This window comes from Stegodyphus dumicola, chromosome 2 (genome assembly GCF_044657685.1).
Source record: "Stegodyphus dumicola isolate Sdum_Otavi_A_Nest chromosome 2, ASM4465768v1".
Taxonomy (NCBI): domain Eukaryota; kingdom Metazoa; phylum Arthropoda; class Arachnida; order Araneae; family Eresidae; genus Stegodyphus; species Stegodyphus dumicola.
In genome coordinates this window covers 219,322,126-219,340,784 of record NC_140769.1, presented here as the reverse complement: position 1 = coordinate 219,340,784, position 18,659 = coordinate 219,322,126, and the positions used below count along the sequence as shown (strand labels likewise).

At 31.3% G+C, this 18,659-nt stretch overlaps 1 protein-coding gene across 1 annotated transcript in view; it reads left to right on the top strand.

Annotated features, from left to right (window-relative positions):
* LOC118201420 (uncharacterized) overlaps positions 1 to 18,659 on the top strand; it is a 298,201-nt gene that overhangs the window by 170,690 nt on the left and 108,852 nt on the right. Inside the window, exons 43-48 of the mRNA XM_085810260.1 lie at positions 1,833 to 2,011; positions 2,648 to 2,762; positions 2,867 to 3,033; positions 5,824 to 5,944; positions 6,689 to 6,849; positions 8,803 to 8,811. Coding sequence (XP_085666386.1) covers positions 1,833 to 2,011; positions 2,648 to 2,762; positions 2,867 to 3,033; positions 5,824 to 5,944; positions 6,689 to 6,849; positions 8,803 to 8,811 — 752 coding nt within the window. The remainder of the gene's footprint in view (positions 1 to 1,832; positions 2,012 to 2,647; positions 2,763 to 2,866; positions 3,034 to 5,823; positions 5,945 to 6,688; positions 6,850 to 8,802; positions 8,812 to 18,659) is intronic.

Here is an 18,659-nt window from a genome sequence, read left to right as displayed (position 1 = left end):
TAGCAGGAGTTTTTCACATAGCCTGTGTAGTAGCATATATTGCTATTATTAGAGCTTGCTGGATTTCTCTGCGAGGCTGGATTTTTGGTCACGGTTTTAGACATAACTGTACTTAGTATGACCCCAAGCCCTACGTTAATTTGTATTTTCTATGTTTCCTCAAAATAAAGAAACGATAATACTTGCAGTTGGAACAAAACAAGTGTGAAAAGTGGACTGGTATGGCTGGCATAATTCTTCTAAACATGTACAATTGTAATGTTTTTATAATCGTGTGAGTGTATTAATATTCGTTTAAAAAGTGCTTAGAAGCCAGATTTCAAGTGTTCATTTTGCTCACATACATCTGAGCGTCTCCATGATGTCCCTTGTATTAGCAACTCTCTTTGACCTCCTCGACACTCACCTATGTTTTATGGATTCCTTTCTTCGAACTTAATGTTACTAATGAAAATAACTACTCCATACTAGTTTATATGTTTCAAAACATAAAATTACAAAGCTTAGTTATCGCTATTTATTTGAGACATACTTAAATCGAAATTAAAGATTTACCGAGATAAAACATTAAGTTATTCCTCCAAGCAGAAATCTCACCACCGTTACCTTTCTCCCTACAATATTCCAAGCAGTGCCAGATATAAAACTAAAAGACAGATGAAATTAGATAAACTAAAAGATAGATACTTCTAATTCTTTTTGATGCTGAAAGACAGAAATCTGATAATATGGTAGCACCTCTGATTTTTTACATAATTCCGACGTTGGGCAATGGTTGCCTCTTTTGCCAGCAAACGCTGCATCGGATTCGAAACAAAATCACAAACCCTTCGATGTTTTTAGTGAAGTTTTTTTATACACAGAGAATTATCGTAACAAAGTTATTTTAAATGCACAGTGTTTCTTTAAGTGGACTGTAGTTGTTTCTAGAATCCATTAAATAAGCTTTATAATGAGCTATGATTTTGTTACCGACTTCAGTTTTGTCGTTACGAAACAATGTTCACAATATCTAGTTGTGAATGGCTAAGAACTTTTATGAAGTGAACATCATGCGTGAGCTCTTGCAAGATAGCGCCGCTTCTTTGGTGGCGTTTTTAATATTTCTCTTCTATTTTAATACACACTGAAATAATTTAAGAGAACGTTTTATGATAAACTAATTTACAGTGCGAAACCTAAGTACTCAGAGTACTTAACCTCTGGAATGTAAATTAGTGATGACAATATGTGATTAAAACGTTCAGTATCAAAATGTAATGAAATATCTGATTTTAAACTAAGTGCTGAGAAAATACAAATAATATATAAAATATAAGTTCATTCAACAATAATTATCGTAAAGTAAATCATTAGCATTTTGAGCAATTACCTTTAGACATTACGAAACGGTATTCTTCACTGTCATAAACAGCAGTGATAGTTTTATTTAAGAACAGAATTATTGAGTGATTAGCTATGAGCCCGTTCCTTTGGTAAATTACTGTTGCAAATAATTATACCAGCACTTTCCAAGCAACAATTACAGATAGGTTTGGCACTCGGGTATTAGGGCACAGTTTCTGTCATCCCAAGTAAAAGAGTTAAAGATTCTAAAAAATTTAGACGAAAATTTCTGATAGGGGTAGCCAAAAGGAAACCAAAATTGTGTTCTTCTTTATGTCATCCATACCACAGTGTTTCAAGCAAGAATTGAAACAACTAAAATTTCGATGGCTTGATTTACTTTCTTAAGTTTCTTAAGTAAACAGACTGAAACTATATTTCAGTTTGTTTATTTCTATATCTGAATATAGAAATAAACTATCATTGCTATATCTGAATAATACTAGATCAAGGAGATCCGTGAGAAGCTCAAAGATTTGAAAGAGGACATTGGAGCTAAAGCGAAGGAGCTTCTTGAAAAAATCAAGGAAAAGGCCAAGGATTACTGGAAAAAGGTCCTGGAGAAACTAGGAATGGACAAGCGTTCTGCTGATTTTCACGCTGAGCAAATGTTCGAAGCTAATGAGTACGTATCTCATAAGTATATCATTGGAATTATTTGCTGATTTGTAGAAAGTTTTAAATTTTATTCATGTATGCAATCCACCGTTAGTTTCATACAGGATGAGAAAATGCTTAGAATGTTTCATGTAAAATTGTCTCTGCTTTGAAGTTTACAACCAAAACAGAAAGAATAAAATTTAATGGAAATATTATCATTCTAAGGCAGTTTCCAATTTTCTAATGCATTTCTGACAATTAAAACCAAGTTTCAGCGGTGTTGAAGGTAAAAAGCATACGTTTTGTACTATTAACTATAATTGTACACTGAAACGATTTCTGCAACTTTAAGCATACGCATAAGATAGGTCAAAGAATATTAAAATTATTCTGTAGCATAATTAACTCTTGTATATTTTATAATTATTATCTAAATAAGTTCATTTGAAAAGACGATATTCAAAACGATTTCCAAAATACTGATAGAGAATCTCTATTATGTAATGCAATCATGTGGAATTTACTAGCTAAGACTTTGGTATTAGACATTTCTGAAATGTTTTAATAATAATAATAGTTATAAATTAGTTTAAACTCGATATGTATCATATATTTTTACTCTTCACAATTTTTAAAGCTAAAAGTTTCTTGTAATTTTCAGTGAACCACAAACAGAACTGGGAAAAAAGCTGCAAGAAGAATTCGAGAAAGTTCTTGAAAAAATAAAGGATCTTGTTGAAAAAGGGAAAGTCGTCAAAGAAAATTATATAGAGAAGGTACTCAAATTTAACAGTTCAACTTTTATGCTTTAGATTAAATGAACGGAAGCTTTATAGCTTTAATGAAATAGCTTAAGTGATTTTTTTATTCCTTTTATCAGCTTAAAGAAATTCGTGAACAGCTGAAGGACTTGAAACTTGATCTGAGCAAAAAGGCAAAGGAAGCAATCGAGAAGCTGAAAGAAAAAGCAAAGAACTACTGGAACAAAATTCTTGAGAAACTAAAGCCCGAGAAACGCTCTTTGGAAATGGAGTTTTATGCTGATGAGTAAGTTAACAGCCCCTCTTCCCGGATTTCGTTTTTCAGATTTAGATGTAATCTTTCTAAAGATGAGAATATTTTTTAGTTAAAAATTTACGGTATTGTACATTTACCAATTAATGACGGGTAGAAAATTTCTAAATATATTTACATTAGTGGCAGAATTATTCGTACCGTACCTTTGAAATACAGGATGCCCAGGTATTACCTTTATAACTGAAACTTTTAACAATTCAAATTGTATGTTAAATATCGAAACACGGTTTGCTACCTATGATTCATACAGTTACGAAATACTTTAATGCCCGTAAATCATTACCGAATGGCCATAAGAAAGCGCAATATGTATTTTGGTTCATAGACATCAAATATATCGTAGCTTTTGGAGTACATATGGTAAGCAACCTTTTTCCAGAGTCTTGTACCACGCATGAATAAGCGTAAGATTTCTTGGTCTGGAATGTTTACTACGCAACAGTTCTTAGTCTGAAAGGAAGCTTCTTCTCATACATAGTCCAAAAATTGCGCTGTAGTCTGATTTAGTCTTATTAAACCAAGACACACATTGCACTTTCACCTGTGGCATCTATTACATAGTCACTTGCTAATGATTCATCTGTAACAAGGAAGAAAGTGAAGCTTTATCAGATCCTGCATCATCTAAAATAAACCGCATTTTTAATATTAATTTGAGTTATTAAAATAGTTGTTAAGGTAATCCTTGGACATTCTCTATAATACTATCTAAAGTAATCTCAAAAATTTGCTTGCTTATGGCGAAAGACATCATAACATACAGCGCTAAATTAAAGATAATAGAGATAATTTAATAAGATATCCCTTCCAACCAATTAACGCAAAAAACACCATAAAACGGATTCCTAACCTACTTCCCACCGAAACTGGGTATGATTAAATACTGATATTATAAATTATATGAAACTGTTGTAAAAAGGAAGTTTAACAGTGAAGCAATGTATATGGTATCTATAAGAAATTGAATTTAACAACCGGTTTCTAAGTTAATAAGAAAAATATTGGGTCAGTCCATATATTCGTGAGCATTTTTTGGTAAATTTTTAACTAATATAAAAAAACACGACTTAACATTTTAATCAATTATATATTTTCCTCCATTATCTACAATACATCTTATAGGCAGCTTTTTTACGCCATTGCTGTAGAAAGACTCTGGTTTTGATGCCAAAAAAAAACTGAAAAGTTAATTGTGTACAACCTGTTTAGAATTTAATTTTTATCCCAGTAAAAAATTTTGTAAGGCACGAAATAAGTGAAAATCAGCTGGGGTAATATCTGGGGAGTAAGCAGGATGTGGTAAAAGCTTCCAATTAAAGTTCACTCATTTAATACAGCGTTGTTCGAGCCGTATGCGGTCTAGCGGTTATGATGAAACGCAGAACTTTCTTGATATTCACCAATTGTGGGCGTTTTTTGAAAAATTCTGAGTTTAGACGGCAAAGTTGTTCACTATAACCTTCTGAATTAATCGTTTGATTTGGTTCTAACAGTTCAAAACGTCCTGAACGGGGTTCATCATCGATGCTGCTTTTCCCAACTTTAAATTTTTAAACCCCTTCTGGGCAGTCCTTACACTAATAGTGTGTTCACCATGTACACTATTGATTTTCATCGCTGCAAACCTGGCAGATTCACCACACGAAAATAAAAAACCTAGCACAGCACGTTTGTACTGATTAGCTATATTCATCTTCTATGGGTACTAAAATGCGTTCGATATTTACGAAAGTTGGTCATGAACTGAATAATAAGTTAGTCAAACGATGACAAGTTTTAACAGGTTCAAAACTGTATTGTTTTAGTAAATGCGTCATAATGAATTTCCAGCATACTCTTAATGCGCACGAATTTATGGACTAACCCGATACATATATACATTAATAAAGTTAAGTAATTAATTTTCATTCCCATAACTTTAAGAAACTAAATCTGAATTCACGAAATACACATTTCTGCGGAACTAAGCAGTATAATTTCGTCATCCAGTAAAATCATATTTTTTAGTGTAAATATCTTTTCATATCGGGAGAGTAAAAATTTAAGATTTCCATCCACATTTTTTAAGGGAAACGCATAAAATCTAAAACTTAATAAGAACTGTGAAAATTACAAATCTAAATAATTTTACATTCAACAATTTCAGTAATGTCACTTGAATTTAAATTAACATTCATTTTCTAATAAGGCGAAATTTAATTTTTTCTGCTTAATTTGAATTCAGGGAGATTATAATTTGAATTATTAAGTATCAGTTCTGATTAGTTATAATTAACTTCGTATTTTGGATGTGAGCAATTTTGTATTTCTCTTAAAGCACCAATTTGATATTTCTTCTGCTAAAATAATTCATATGCTTGGTTTTTCAAATTATAAATTGGAATACTCTGAGCCTTTCTTAACTCAGAACAATAGCGTGATTTACGGTCTGATTTTCAGAACTCACTAACTTTTAAGCAGCTAATATTTTCTTTGTTTTTCACTTTGGTTTTGCTCAATAGAATAAATCACTTCAGTATTTCCTACAATGAAGAACACTATATTTTCCTCTTAAAATGTGGTTAGCTATTTAAAGTTGAAATTAACTCCTCTTACATTTTGTATCTTTTAATTTACAAAAGTTAAATTCTTTTCCAGTTATCTTCGCTCTCTAATAGGTTTTGGAATTAGAACAAATAATTGTAAATCGAATTTTTTGACGGCATTCAAAACTTTTTATAATAAATCTAGCATGATAAAATTCTGTGCTTGACATTTCAGCAATGAAAATCCCAAAACTGAATTGGGCAAGAGACTTAGAGGGCACTTGGATAAGTTTCTAGAGATTGTGAAGGACGCCATTGACCACGGCAAAACTGTCAAGGAGAGTACAATTGAAAAAGTAAGTTAATATCTTTCCTTAATAGAATTAACTTAATACTTATTTTAAACATTAAATTTGCCTCAGAATTTAATAAACAGCTGTTAAAATTATGTACAGTAATATCTAAAATCAAAGCCCTTGCTTGCATTATAAAGTATTTCTCTCGCCTTCTTGGCATGCCTTCGTGTTGTGATGGTCTGTACGCACAGCGCGTAATTGAGAGGTCCGCGGTTCGATTCCTGACGAAGGCGGCTGCTCATTTTTCATCTTGCCTGCTTCCAAAAACACCTAATGTCTCTACAGTGGCGCCCGAACTAAAAGGGTGTTGTATGATGATTCTCCTCACCCAGGATTTGGCGACTGGGTCGCCTAAAAACCCAAGTCGCTCTTTAAAAACGGGGAGTATATAAGATATTTCTCCCGTTTTCTTGGCATGCCTTCCTGGTGTAATGGTCTGCTTCCAAAAAATACTTAATGTCTCTACAGCATAATCAGTCAATTAATGATAAAGCTTAGAAAAGTATGCTTCATCAATTTAAGCGACGTGCACTACAAACACTGGGAACTTAAAATCTTTGTTGCCAGTATTTTAATTAGTGGAATTACACGAATTTATTAAACGGAATAAAAACAAGTCAATAAGAAAGATTTGTTACAGATATTTAAATCTGTATCGTAATTTTACTTAAGAACGATCAGTTCTTACTGCAGTAAATATGCACCATTAAGGAAATTTTGATGAATTTTCCACTTTATTAATAGATTAAGGAACTGAGGGAAAGACTCAGGGAGCTGAAGGAAGACATCGGACAACATGCAAAAGAACTGTTGCAGCAAATTAAGGAAAAAGCAAAAGACTATTTCAAGAAACTCTGGGAAAGACTTGGCTTCAATAAGAAAGATGCCGAACTGCAAGCTGAATTGTTTGCTGAAGAATTAGAAGCTGAGTAAGTCAAATATTAAAACCATCCTTTTCTCTGGATTAATTAATTAATAAGTAAATTAATTACATAGATAAAGGTATCAGACAATTATTTGCTTCACCCACAATGATCAACAAAATTATTGTACATATTTTGTACGCTCAAAATTCTCTCTTTGCTAGTCATGTAAAAGAGGAAAAAGTACCGTACTTAATTCTCTTTCTTTCTCTCAAATTTGTCACAGGCGTAGTTCCAAAATATATTTAAAATTTTTCGTGGGACTTCGATACAAAAATTTAAACTAAAAAGCTTGCCTAATAATACCTTAATTTTTGAATTTGTAACTCTAGGAGTTACCCAAGAAATTCTCTAGTTGTTATGATGGTTCTCTCAATATACTTAACCTAAAAAGAGTTTTTCAATTTAATTAGTTTACTATTCCGGATTCGGCTGGAATGTCTCTCAAATGATTCCTTGTTCCCAGAGTGTCTCTCAAAAAAGGAATCCAGCTTTCAATCCATATTCTTATTTGCCATTTCTGTAAATACTATATTGCTCAAATGAAGTTAAATTCCTTAAAGTAATTTATTTTATCTTTGTTAGTTTAAAATAAAGAGAATAAATTATATTGTTCACTGTCTAGCCAATTGCCTGGAGTTGGCTGAGTTTGTAAACGTATAAATTAAATTCTTGACAAATTAAGACAAGAACGTTAGGTCAAAGATCTCTTTATTTTGCAGAGAAGGTGGTGGCCGTTTTATACAGCGATTGAAGGAAAGGTTTAACAAACTTGTTGAACAAATAAAGGACGCAATGGCGAATGGAAAATCATTCGACAGACCACTGGAAAAGGTAAATTTTGCATATGATTATAATAATCCATCTCATTAAAAACTGAGAGCTAATGCATTTCAAAAACTAAAACGAAAGATCAAAATCGTAAAAACAACCTTGTATTTAGCGTAAATATATTAAATACAAGCTTGCTAAATACAAGGTTGTTTTTACGATTTTGATTGTCACATTAGCGTGTTTCTCTTCTAGTCTAAAATGAAAGATATTTAAAAATAAGATAATTTTTTATATTCCCCATTATTGCGTAACGCCCGTAATAATTGCTGCTAAATATTTATCTGTATGTCGTAAAAGTGCTGTTAATGATAATTTATAACCCCGTTAGCTTTTTTTTTCAATGCACTTCTGTGAAGAATACATGAATAAGCGATATTAAAATATATAATTCTAAATCTTACTTACTTTGAAAAGTGCTTTTAGAAACATATCAACTTTCTTTCAAAAATTATCCTCCTATTCGATTGAAATTTAAAATACCTATGATAAAAGCGCTCCTTAGCTTTCTCTATAAAACAAGTGGATATTTAACTATACATTCATAAGAATCTTAATACTTCTATAATTCAGAAATGAAAAAATGATATAATTGTTTAATAGATATTAGTAAAATTATGTTATCCTGTCTTCATTTAGCTGAAGGAACTTCGCGAAAAACTGAAGAATATTAGCATTGGAGGAAAAGGCAAAGAATTTCTCGAGAAATTAAAGGGGAAAATTGAAGATTTTTTCAGAACTTTCAAGGACAAAATCGGCGCTAGCTCCGTTGCTGAAGCTGATTTCAACATCCTCGATATGTTCAGGAAACTTAAGCAGCTTGTAAGTGAAAAATCGTATTAATGCTTTTTTTCTAATTTTTATGGTTATAACAAAACTTTACCCTAATTTTAAACTTCTTTGGATGAAATAAAGGAAGTACTGTAATTACGAAACGTTTCAGGTATCATATTACAGCGGAAATGCCTATTTCAATCGTTCCCAAACCCATTCGGATATTTTGTTTTGTTTTGTTTTGTTTTCTTGAATTCTGTCCGTATGGACAGAATAAAGGACTCTTTTTCAAATCGAGTCATAGAATGGATTTAAAATGTATTCAAAAAGGATTTTTTCGTGACATCTGTACGTACGAATGCGTGCGTGTATATATGTATCTGGTATAACTCAAAAACGATTAGCCATAGAACGTCGAAATTTTGTATATGGAACTGCAATAATATCTACTTGTGCACCTTCTTTTTCATTGTCATCGGCAGAACAAAACGTATATTCATCACTTTATATGACTTAAGAGTTCTTACTTGGCCTATATTTTCGTAATCGTTGGTCATATTTATATACGTTTAATTACTGAATGACGAAAATAACTAAATTATTGACATTTTGGCTATTTTTAAGTTTAACAAAAAATAACTATCGAATAACGAAATCTAACTAAACATATAACAACAGTTTATAAATATAGTCGTAGTTAGTCAATAAATATTTGACAATATTTAACATCAAATTATTGTTGGAAATACCTACTAATGCTTAGTATCAGTTTATTGTTATTCTAAAAAGAATATTTAATAGGCTGTACAAGCAAGCCGTCTTGCGTCTACATCAGGATTTTTCTTACTGTGAACAATTATTCAAACAATGATTACCATTTTACAAAAGATTCTGTAAATTTCGGAATTCTCAGTTTTTAAAATACTCCGAAATTCCAAATGCGATTCCTTATAAATACATATACGTATAAGTGAACCCGATTTTAAATTTCAATCATTATTTGACTAGTGTATTTGAGAAAATAAATGGCCACCGAAAAGGGAAAATATATATATATATATAAATATAATCTATAATAAGAAAACCTTTCATATACCATCTCCAAGGAACACAAATTCAATTTAAAACCACGAAAAAGAAATTTTAGTTAGAATTTAAAGTAGTATATATAGAGAGATATATATCAAGCTCAAAAGGGCGTTAGCCCAGATGGCCTCTTAGTCCCGAAACGTTGAATCATTATTAGTCATTTTGAGTTGAATCACTAAAAGCGTTGTATCACTTTTCGAATTGTTGCCACCAAATGTTATCTCCCTGTGTTATATTTAAAGAAATTAAATAATAAAAAATCTGAATGAAGGTACATATGTTACTCGCATTGTAAAAAAATAACGGTACCTAGAGCCATCAAATTTTGAATAATATATTCCTCCACCTGAATATGAGCACTCGGAAGCCAAAATTTGGAATCTCGAACTTGTTTTATTATCTATCCCATATTTTGTAAACTTTTAACGAATTTTGATTAAGAAACTCGAAGATTTCAAAGAGAGCAACAGAACTCTTTGCGGAAAAAACATTAAAACATTTTAATCTCCAGGGCGAGTGTCTATGGGAAATTCTGAAGATTATAAGGTATTTCTACCGCCTTTCTGGAGCGGCTTCGTAGTGTAGTGGTCAGAAAACTGAGCCGGTATTTTAGAGGTCCGTGGCTCGATTCCCGGCGAAGGCGATTGCATATTTTTCCTCTCTCCGGCTTCCAAAAAATCCTAATGCCTCTACAAGATGTGCTGTTTTTAAATATTTTTAACCCAGCTCTCGAAACGTGTATTCGATTTTAATGATAGCAGATTAATTAAAAATGTAAGAACAGACTTTCGTAAAGACTATTAAGCCTTATTTCGTATCAGGAAATATGAAAAGCCAATAATGTCTTCGCTGGGACTCGAACTACGGATTTTCCGATGATAGTCGGGCATGCCTTTCCAATTACACTACAAAGGACCCGGTAAAGAACGATAAAACTCTTACAATTTTAATGTAAACATGTATTGTAACGCGTAAGAAACGTTTCCGTTCGCAATTTAAATCACATTAACTTAGGCTTTAAAATACAAACCACACCTTATGAAGTTAGCAATTCTGAAAAATTTGTATTTTAGTTGCTGATCATCGGCAATTATCATGAAGAGATTTCAGAAATAAAAAGTTTCATTTACGGCAAAACTCATATGCTACTTCAAAATTAATGCTTAAAAAATTGCTATAATTTGGAAACAATATATTTACTTCTAATCACGTGCGTACCCGAATATGAGCCATAATTATTTTCATTGTTCATATAGAAACTTAACTTTTAAGTAATATGCTGAAATATGAAACCTGACAGTTTATCGTTGGATAAAAAAAAATTGAATTTTCCATTTTAAACTTTTGTTTTTCACTTATTGAGGTGCCACCAAAAAGGAAATTATGATGTCAATTATCCGAAATTCAATTATTTGAGACTCAAGGTACCTCGGATGGCGTGTTCTTTCTTAAACATAACAGATTTATGAGTTTATTTTGACAAAAATCCAGTAAATTAGAATCTCGTTTTTTTGGCATAGAACCTTTTCTGTTTCGACATATGCCATGAATGTACTGTAGAATAAGAAGCTCGGACATAAAAAAATCAACTATTCCATACTTATCATGAATTCCAGAATTATTAAAATTTAAGCTTCTAATGTTTAGAATATTTTTCTCCAAAATCAAATCCCGATTCCTTTACAATTCTAATTTAATATTAAAACAGAAATCCAAAAACATTTTTCTATCTTTATCAGATCAAGGACAAAGTTGACCCTGAAGAGTTAAAAGCAAAGGTGGAGAAAATATTTGGCAAAGGAAGCGAGGTAAGAAGTTCCATGCATTTAAAAATAATTATATTTATGTTGTCATATTTGGAGAAGTCAAACAACAAGAATCAGGGTAATATTTGTAAATTTTGCAGGACTAGTTTCGGCACTAGACTAGTTAGTTAGTTTTGCAGGACTGGTAACGACAGAACCGTCGAAACTGGTCCTAAAACATTTACAAATATTACGCTGATTCTTGTAGCTTGACTTTTCCAATATTCATTATTCTACGTGTTACTTTAACTTGAATTATCACATTCATTAAGTAAAATATATTTTGTACTATACGGCATGCAAGTCAAATTTTCGCAAATTAATTTTAGCTAGCAGAACAATTCATTAATGCTCTGAAAGAGAAAGGCGAAAAAGGAAAGAACAAGATCTTGGAAATTATCGATCGCATTCTGGGAGACAAAGAATCCAAAAGGTCCGTAAAGGATGTCTATGAAAAGCTGAAGAACTATTTCAAAGACCTGAATATCGAACTCAAGGAAAACTTCTCAAGATTCGGAGAGTGGGTGAGAGACCAGTACGGAAAAGTTTTGGAGAAAGGCAAAGACAGAGTTGAGACAGTTAAAAAGATCGCTCGAGAGGTGAGTAACCCTTTCAGATCACAAATAATCCCAAAAGAAAGGACAAAGGATTTACAAGGAATGTCCCTGAAGTTTTTAATTCACATTTAAGTGGAATAGGAAGTTTACTGTTAATTCACGAAAAGACATTATTCAAGGATTAAAGTAATGAAGAATTCAATTAGGAATTCCTTTCCTGATCTTCTCTCCCCCTTTAAGAAAATTTAAAAATAAAAATAAAAATTTGGAGTTGTTAATTTTTCTATTTTTTGTCCACTTAAACATATAATTACCAGCTATTTCAGACTTATGACACATTTAATTGAACATTACATTTAACATCTTAGAACATGCTGATTTGGATTATGAATCACTGCATTATAATAAAATAATAATGCTTTAGTACTCACTCATTAACAAAACCATTGGCTCATTAACCAGTATTTAACTCATTAACCAGTATCACTCATTAACCAGTATTTAACAGAGCTTTAAGGATAACTAAAATGCAAATTTTCTTGAAAATACCCTAATATCTATCAGTTTAGATTTTGTTATTTTTTTTAGAATGCTGATTTCCACAAATTAATATATAAATCATAAGAAAACTTTTGTTACTCTGTTTGAGATTGTTATACATACATCAAGTACAAGCCTAATTTAAATCATATTTTTACTAGCACTGTTCTGCAGGTGTTGATAGTTAGAGCTCGCTCCATTTTATATATTCAAGCGAAAATTTAATTTAATTTAAATAAAATCACGAATTAAACTAGTATGAATTTTCATTTTATTTAACTAAAACAATAAAATTAATATTCATAAATATATTTACATATATGATCAATATGAAAACAAAGGAAATCTTTAAAACAAAATCTAAGCATTCAGTTAATTTTCTAAGATAATTCCACAAAACCGAGTTTTTGGAAAACTTTCCATTTCTGACTTGTTTGGACAATATTTAACTCTAGGATATTTATCAGCGTCGTTTAATGTGCATGAATAACACATTTAGGTAAAATAAAACCACCAGTGTATTAAACATAGAATCATCATAACTGCTAACGTTGAAATATAAAAAACCGGAAGCTTTTTGTTTGGCCGGCGACGCCATTTCAAAAGAAATGCATATTGATTTAAATTCTCTTCATAACGATAGATTCAGGTTGTTGAACTACTTGTAATATGGTTCTGATGTAAAATATATTAATAGTTCCAAATTTCCATATTGTTCCAATAGGTGTTCCATTCTATCCATTAAGATTCTTTTGTTAATTTAATTTTGTAATTTTCTAACACTCTTCTAATGAAGAAATGAAGCACATAATAAACACTTTGCATGGATAAACTTAACCATGTATCATTTATTGATGTGAAACAAAGTAAATTGAAAATATTAATTGATTAAATATAGACTGAATCATCAAAAAAATGTTCTGCGCATGTACATAGTAGATAAAGGCAATTCATATCAAATTTAAGGAAAAAATTTCTAAAAATCACTAGAGTTAGAAATGGAATTTATAGAATTTTAACTTCCTTTATTAAATAAATTTAATTTAATGCTGGAAAATATTTTCCTAAATAAAGTCTAACACTTCCTTCTGAATTACGTTTCTCAAATCAGAAAAGATCATCAGCATGGCCATTTTTTCGAGATTTCTGAAAACGAAATTTACGAAGCCATGGTGAACCTCCCCTAATCCAAGCAGCTGATTGTCGTTTTTATGAAGACTAATAAGCGAAGCGCCATGTTGAATCTCCAAAAACAATCTTTTTAAAAAAATCAGAATTACTGTGTATCATTTGAATAAAATAGTGACATAAAATATTTCAACTTTCGAATACATGGAAGCACACGTTCGCAGCATCAAAGCAAAATATTAACAGCAAAAAAATTTCTTTTCATAAACAGATAACACTTTATGAACAGAAAATTATAGTAATTAGAAAACACTATAGTAATTTGGACAATTATTGCCTGACATATTTGTTGGAATTATTTGCTTAAACATTAGTCATTAAACTTTACCCTGTATATATTTGTATAAAAACACTAACTTTAAGGCACGTTTATTTTTCAGTTCTTGGAAGATACCAGGCTAATAAGCAAGGATATTGCCAGGGAAGCGAGAGATTTCCTTAAGGAATATAAAGACGACTTGGGACGTGTCTATGATGACATCCGAGAGAAAGTGAGAGAAATCTTGAACAGAAAAGAGTAAAATAAAATAAAGGACTTTTACCTCTCATTTTCTATAACTCTGTTTTATGAAATTGTTAAATGTTTTCCTTGTAAAAAGCCAGCAATAAATTCCCAAATTTCTAGTCAAGCATATTTCTTTACTTGCTTATTTATATTATTACATCTTCAATTTTCCATATACTTAGTGCATTTCTTGTCAAATTTTTAACCTTTTATTTAATTTGGTGTACATATAAGGCTTACATATATACAACATGCAGCTCAAAAATGAGACGATCCCATATTTAAGCATACACTTAACTTTTTAAACTCATTTGCAATAAAATTAAAAAAGCTTTCATTTCAATGTTCTCATATATATCACTTTAATATGAAGATATATTACACAGATGATGAAGAAAGATAATCAAATGGTCTAAATATCATATCTCAAAGTAAAATTAAGTAAATACGTTTACTTTTCATGCAAAATTAAGAGATAAGTGATTAGTTACATTAATATATTTTTAAACGTTATGCTGTGCATTTAAGATAACTTTCGAAAGAACATTTTATTGAAAAAAATTATCTAGTGTTCGTACTAACGTTGTATATTTAAATGACTATTCTCCTGGCTAGGATGGTAGATTAAAACGTATAACCGGTAGTACCTGACTTTATTAAAATCTTTACTTGTTCATGGTATAGCAATAATATCATGTGGCAAGCCGATGCACCAAAAGACAGCAAAGCTGCTTCATAATGATTGTATCTCAATCTATAAATCCGAGTTTTCTAATCTATGTTTAGTTTACGGCCTCTTTTTCACGCCCACTTTCCTCAGCGCCACTCAGCAGTGAGTCAATATTACATTATTTATCTTAATGTAATTTGCAGGTGCAGACAAAGCGCTTAAAAAATGTTAGGTACGCATAGTATTTACATTTCCTAGAATTATTTATTAAAACTCATCACGCAATACGAATACTAAACATTACTGATTAAAAACTTCTTAAAGCATTTATATACCTTATAAATTGGGCACAGTTACCACAGAACGTGTAATGGTACATATTCAAAGAACACTCTAATTGAACACTTTCGTGGTTTCGATTTTAAAGTTAGCGTTGATAGTTCATAACTTCGCTGCCTTTTAAAATAAAAATAAACTACACGCAACTTATTAATGTAACTATGCAAATATGTAAAGGATCTGTTTGATACGATTCTTGTAAAGACGCCCGACTGCAATGTTTACGTTATAAGGGATTTTCTCCCTCCTTCCCTCATGCCTTCGTAGTATATTTGGAAGCATACTCGTCGCGTATTCCAGGGGTCCAGAGTTCGAATCCTGGTGAGAGCACTGCATGTTTTTCACGTCTCCTGCTTCAAAATAATCTAAGACTCTTACATCTGGACGCCGGAACAAAACGGTGGTGGGCGATAACTCGTCAGTACCAGGGTTTGGTGAAAGGTGCCCTCATCGCCGGTCGTCCTTTAAAACGAGAAGTATATAAGTTATTTCCTCCCTCCTTTCCGCTTGCTTTCGTGGTATAATTGAATGCATATTCGACACTTGTTTGAGAAGTCCAGACTTCGCTCCTTTTTCACTTCTCCTGCTTTAAAAAAAAAAAAAAAAAAACTAACGACTCTACAACTTAAGTAAGTAATTTAAATTTTTGTTTTATGCTAACAAATTTTTCAAGCATATTCTCATTGAACATTTGTTTTCCAATGTCTTTTTACTACTGTTCGGATTAGTAACGCCTTCCACCCCCCCCCCAGATTTTCTCAGCATCCAGCGGTAAGCGATAACACCCGTTGGGAAACTTTGACACAGATCCTAAGTTTTCAATGTAAAGAATACCGCCCTCTTACGGACTCTGTGACTTCAAAGAGAATTACTGTTCTAGAGATAACAAAAGGATGTTGAAAAGCAAATCGGCGATAAGTATACCCTCTATAAATTTGATTGCTCGAACATTTTTAAGTGATCACTTAAAAATTCATTTTATTATGCAACTATCACTGACATGCTTCTTTACAAGAATCATACCAAATCAAAATTTTACATCTGGTAGTCCAATTAATAAATTCGCGTTTTTACCTAATAAAAAATTAAAATTCAAAAGCAAGGCAATAAGTCTATATGCTTGAGTGTTCTTTCACCTTAATGCAACATTAATAACATGTTCTTTAAACTTACACGTTCTCAGGTTTAGCGAGTCTGTATTGGCCATAGCTAGCCGAAGGCCGGACACATAGCTAGATAAACATTTATCAATAGTGGCCAAATCAATCAGTCATTTAGCCGTTCCACCACCAACAATGTTGCCTTATAAAACATTTTTACGTTAACTCAACAATAATAATGATTTACACCTTTGCTTAATACATTTTTTCCGTAGCCTTCACCAGGATGAAAATTAGATTAAAATATTGGGTGTTTTGAATATTTTAGAGATAAAGACTTTGGCAGCGGCGATTACAACTTCTTTTTACAGCTCTCTGCTGTAGAAGGAAGTTGTAACCATTTTTCTAGCCGACGTTAATAACCTGATTGAAGTTTTTAGCCAGGTTAGGAAATGTTAACTTATAAAACACTTCTTGAATCTTCACAAAAAGTTTTCATAAATGCCTTCAGCAGATTACGAAGATCCAGATTAAATAAAATTTAAGGGAACTTGGTACCTTTTGAATATTTTTTTTTTTCATTTAAGAATTTCCATGTGCTTTGGGTGATTATTATTAAATGGTTTTGTTAGGCAAAATACTTTTAATATGAAAAAAAGTTTTTTGTGTCAATATTCCATTTAATTTAATTTTTTGAAGAAAATTTAACGATTAAAATATTTTTCTTCTCCTATAATTTTCAATGTTTTTTACCCCAATATTTTATTGTATATATGAAAATATTTCAATATTTTGCAATTAATGAATTAGTGTCTGAAAAAAATAAAAAGCAAGTTTATATGATAAAACTTTGAAAAATATGAGTTCAGTCCCATTTTTCACTTCCAATAATGTTTCTTTTCAACATTTCGCTGAATCAGTCCTTGTTTCTATTAAGTATATAATAATAAAAAAGCGGTTAAAATATTAAATAATTTAGTTCATATCTCTGTAAGTTTTAGGAGTTTAAATAAAAGCATTTGTCAAAACATGCAAACTGGTTAAACGCATTAAAAAGTCTCTAAATTGTTATTAAATCATTTCAAACTTCTTAAATATTTTTCTTACTGAATTTCAATACATATGCATTTAAAATAAAAACCTATTATTATTCAATCGGTCGGTATAAATTCCAAATTAATAGATTTTGAAGATTATGGAAAGCTTCAAGGAAATCCATCTTATCAACCAAAGAAGTTCTCTAGAATAATCTTAGCAGAACTAAAAGAACGATAAAAAGACCTACGGTGAATATAGATGAACGATTTATTAATTTCTTTTCTGGCATAACACTCGTATAAATGCAAAATTTTAAAGCTCTATTAATTTGGATGATGTATGACAAAAACTATTATCGATTCTACAGCACTAAAAAGCAGCAGCACTGTCATAATTAGTATTCTGGGTCCCATCAGCGGCCGAGTTGTTATAACCGCTGAATGCTAATAGTTCGACTCGGGTTGAAATCCATGAGAACGGGCTGGCTGCATGGTTGGTTTCCGTGGTTTTCTTCATAAAACGTGCATAAGAGCCAGTTTACCTTAGAACGCCATTATGTGCTTTGCCATATTCAAACAAAATAATCTAAACTTAGTTTTCTGTGCAAAAAGAAAGCAACGCTAACTGAAAAATTAACTAGCAACCGAAGTAGAAATAATGAGAGAAAGACATTACTTGAGGTTGTGAGCAGTTAGTAGACTGTAAATAATAAACTTGACACAATCTAAAAGTCTACAGTCCCTGCAGGATAACTTTAGCTGCCTTTCAATTTAGAAAGGTATTGTCTACAATGGCTATGTATTTATTAATCTTATGCTCCATAATTAATAACATGAAGTGTTCTTAATTCTACCAGATGAACCTTTTATCAACAACAATGTTACTTATCTAAACAGAGCAGCAATAAATTAAATCTTAGCTAGATAGCCAAATAGAAAGTAATTCAATAGACGAGTTAATTCGGCTTCCTTCTATACGTTTACTGTTTAAATTTAAGTTAAACAACATCGTAATAAGTCTTACAAATGCAAGCGAAGATAGAAATGAATAAATGACTGGACAAGTTCATATCAGGATTGTTTAAATGCACATTCTCTTTAGAAAAGACATGATTAATTTTTGTACGCCTTTGGACGTTTCACAATTAAAGAATTTTTTCTAAAAAATTTCAAAATGAGTTGTGTATCATACTCCCTTTATATCTAGAACCAGTTTTTGAAAAAGTGCACGGAAGAACAGTTGACAATAAAAATGTGAGCTTTAAGGGATGGCCTCGTCTTAAACAGTGCACATTCTATAAATTACACTTTGTTATAAAAGGCGGAAATAAATTTCATAATTTTTTATTATTCTGCG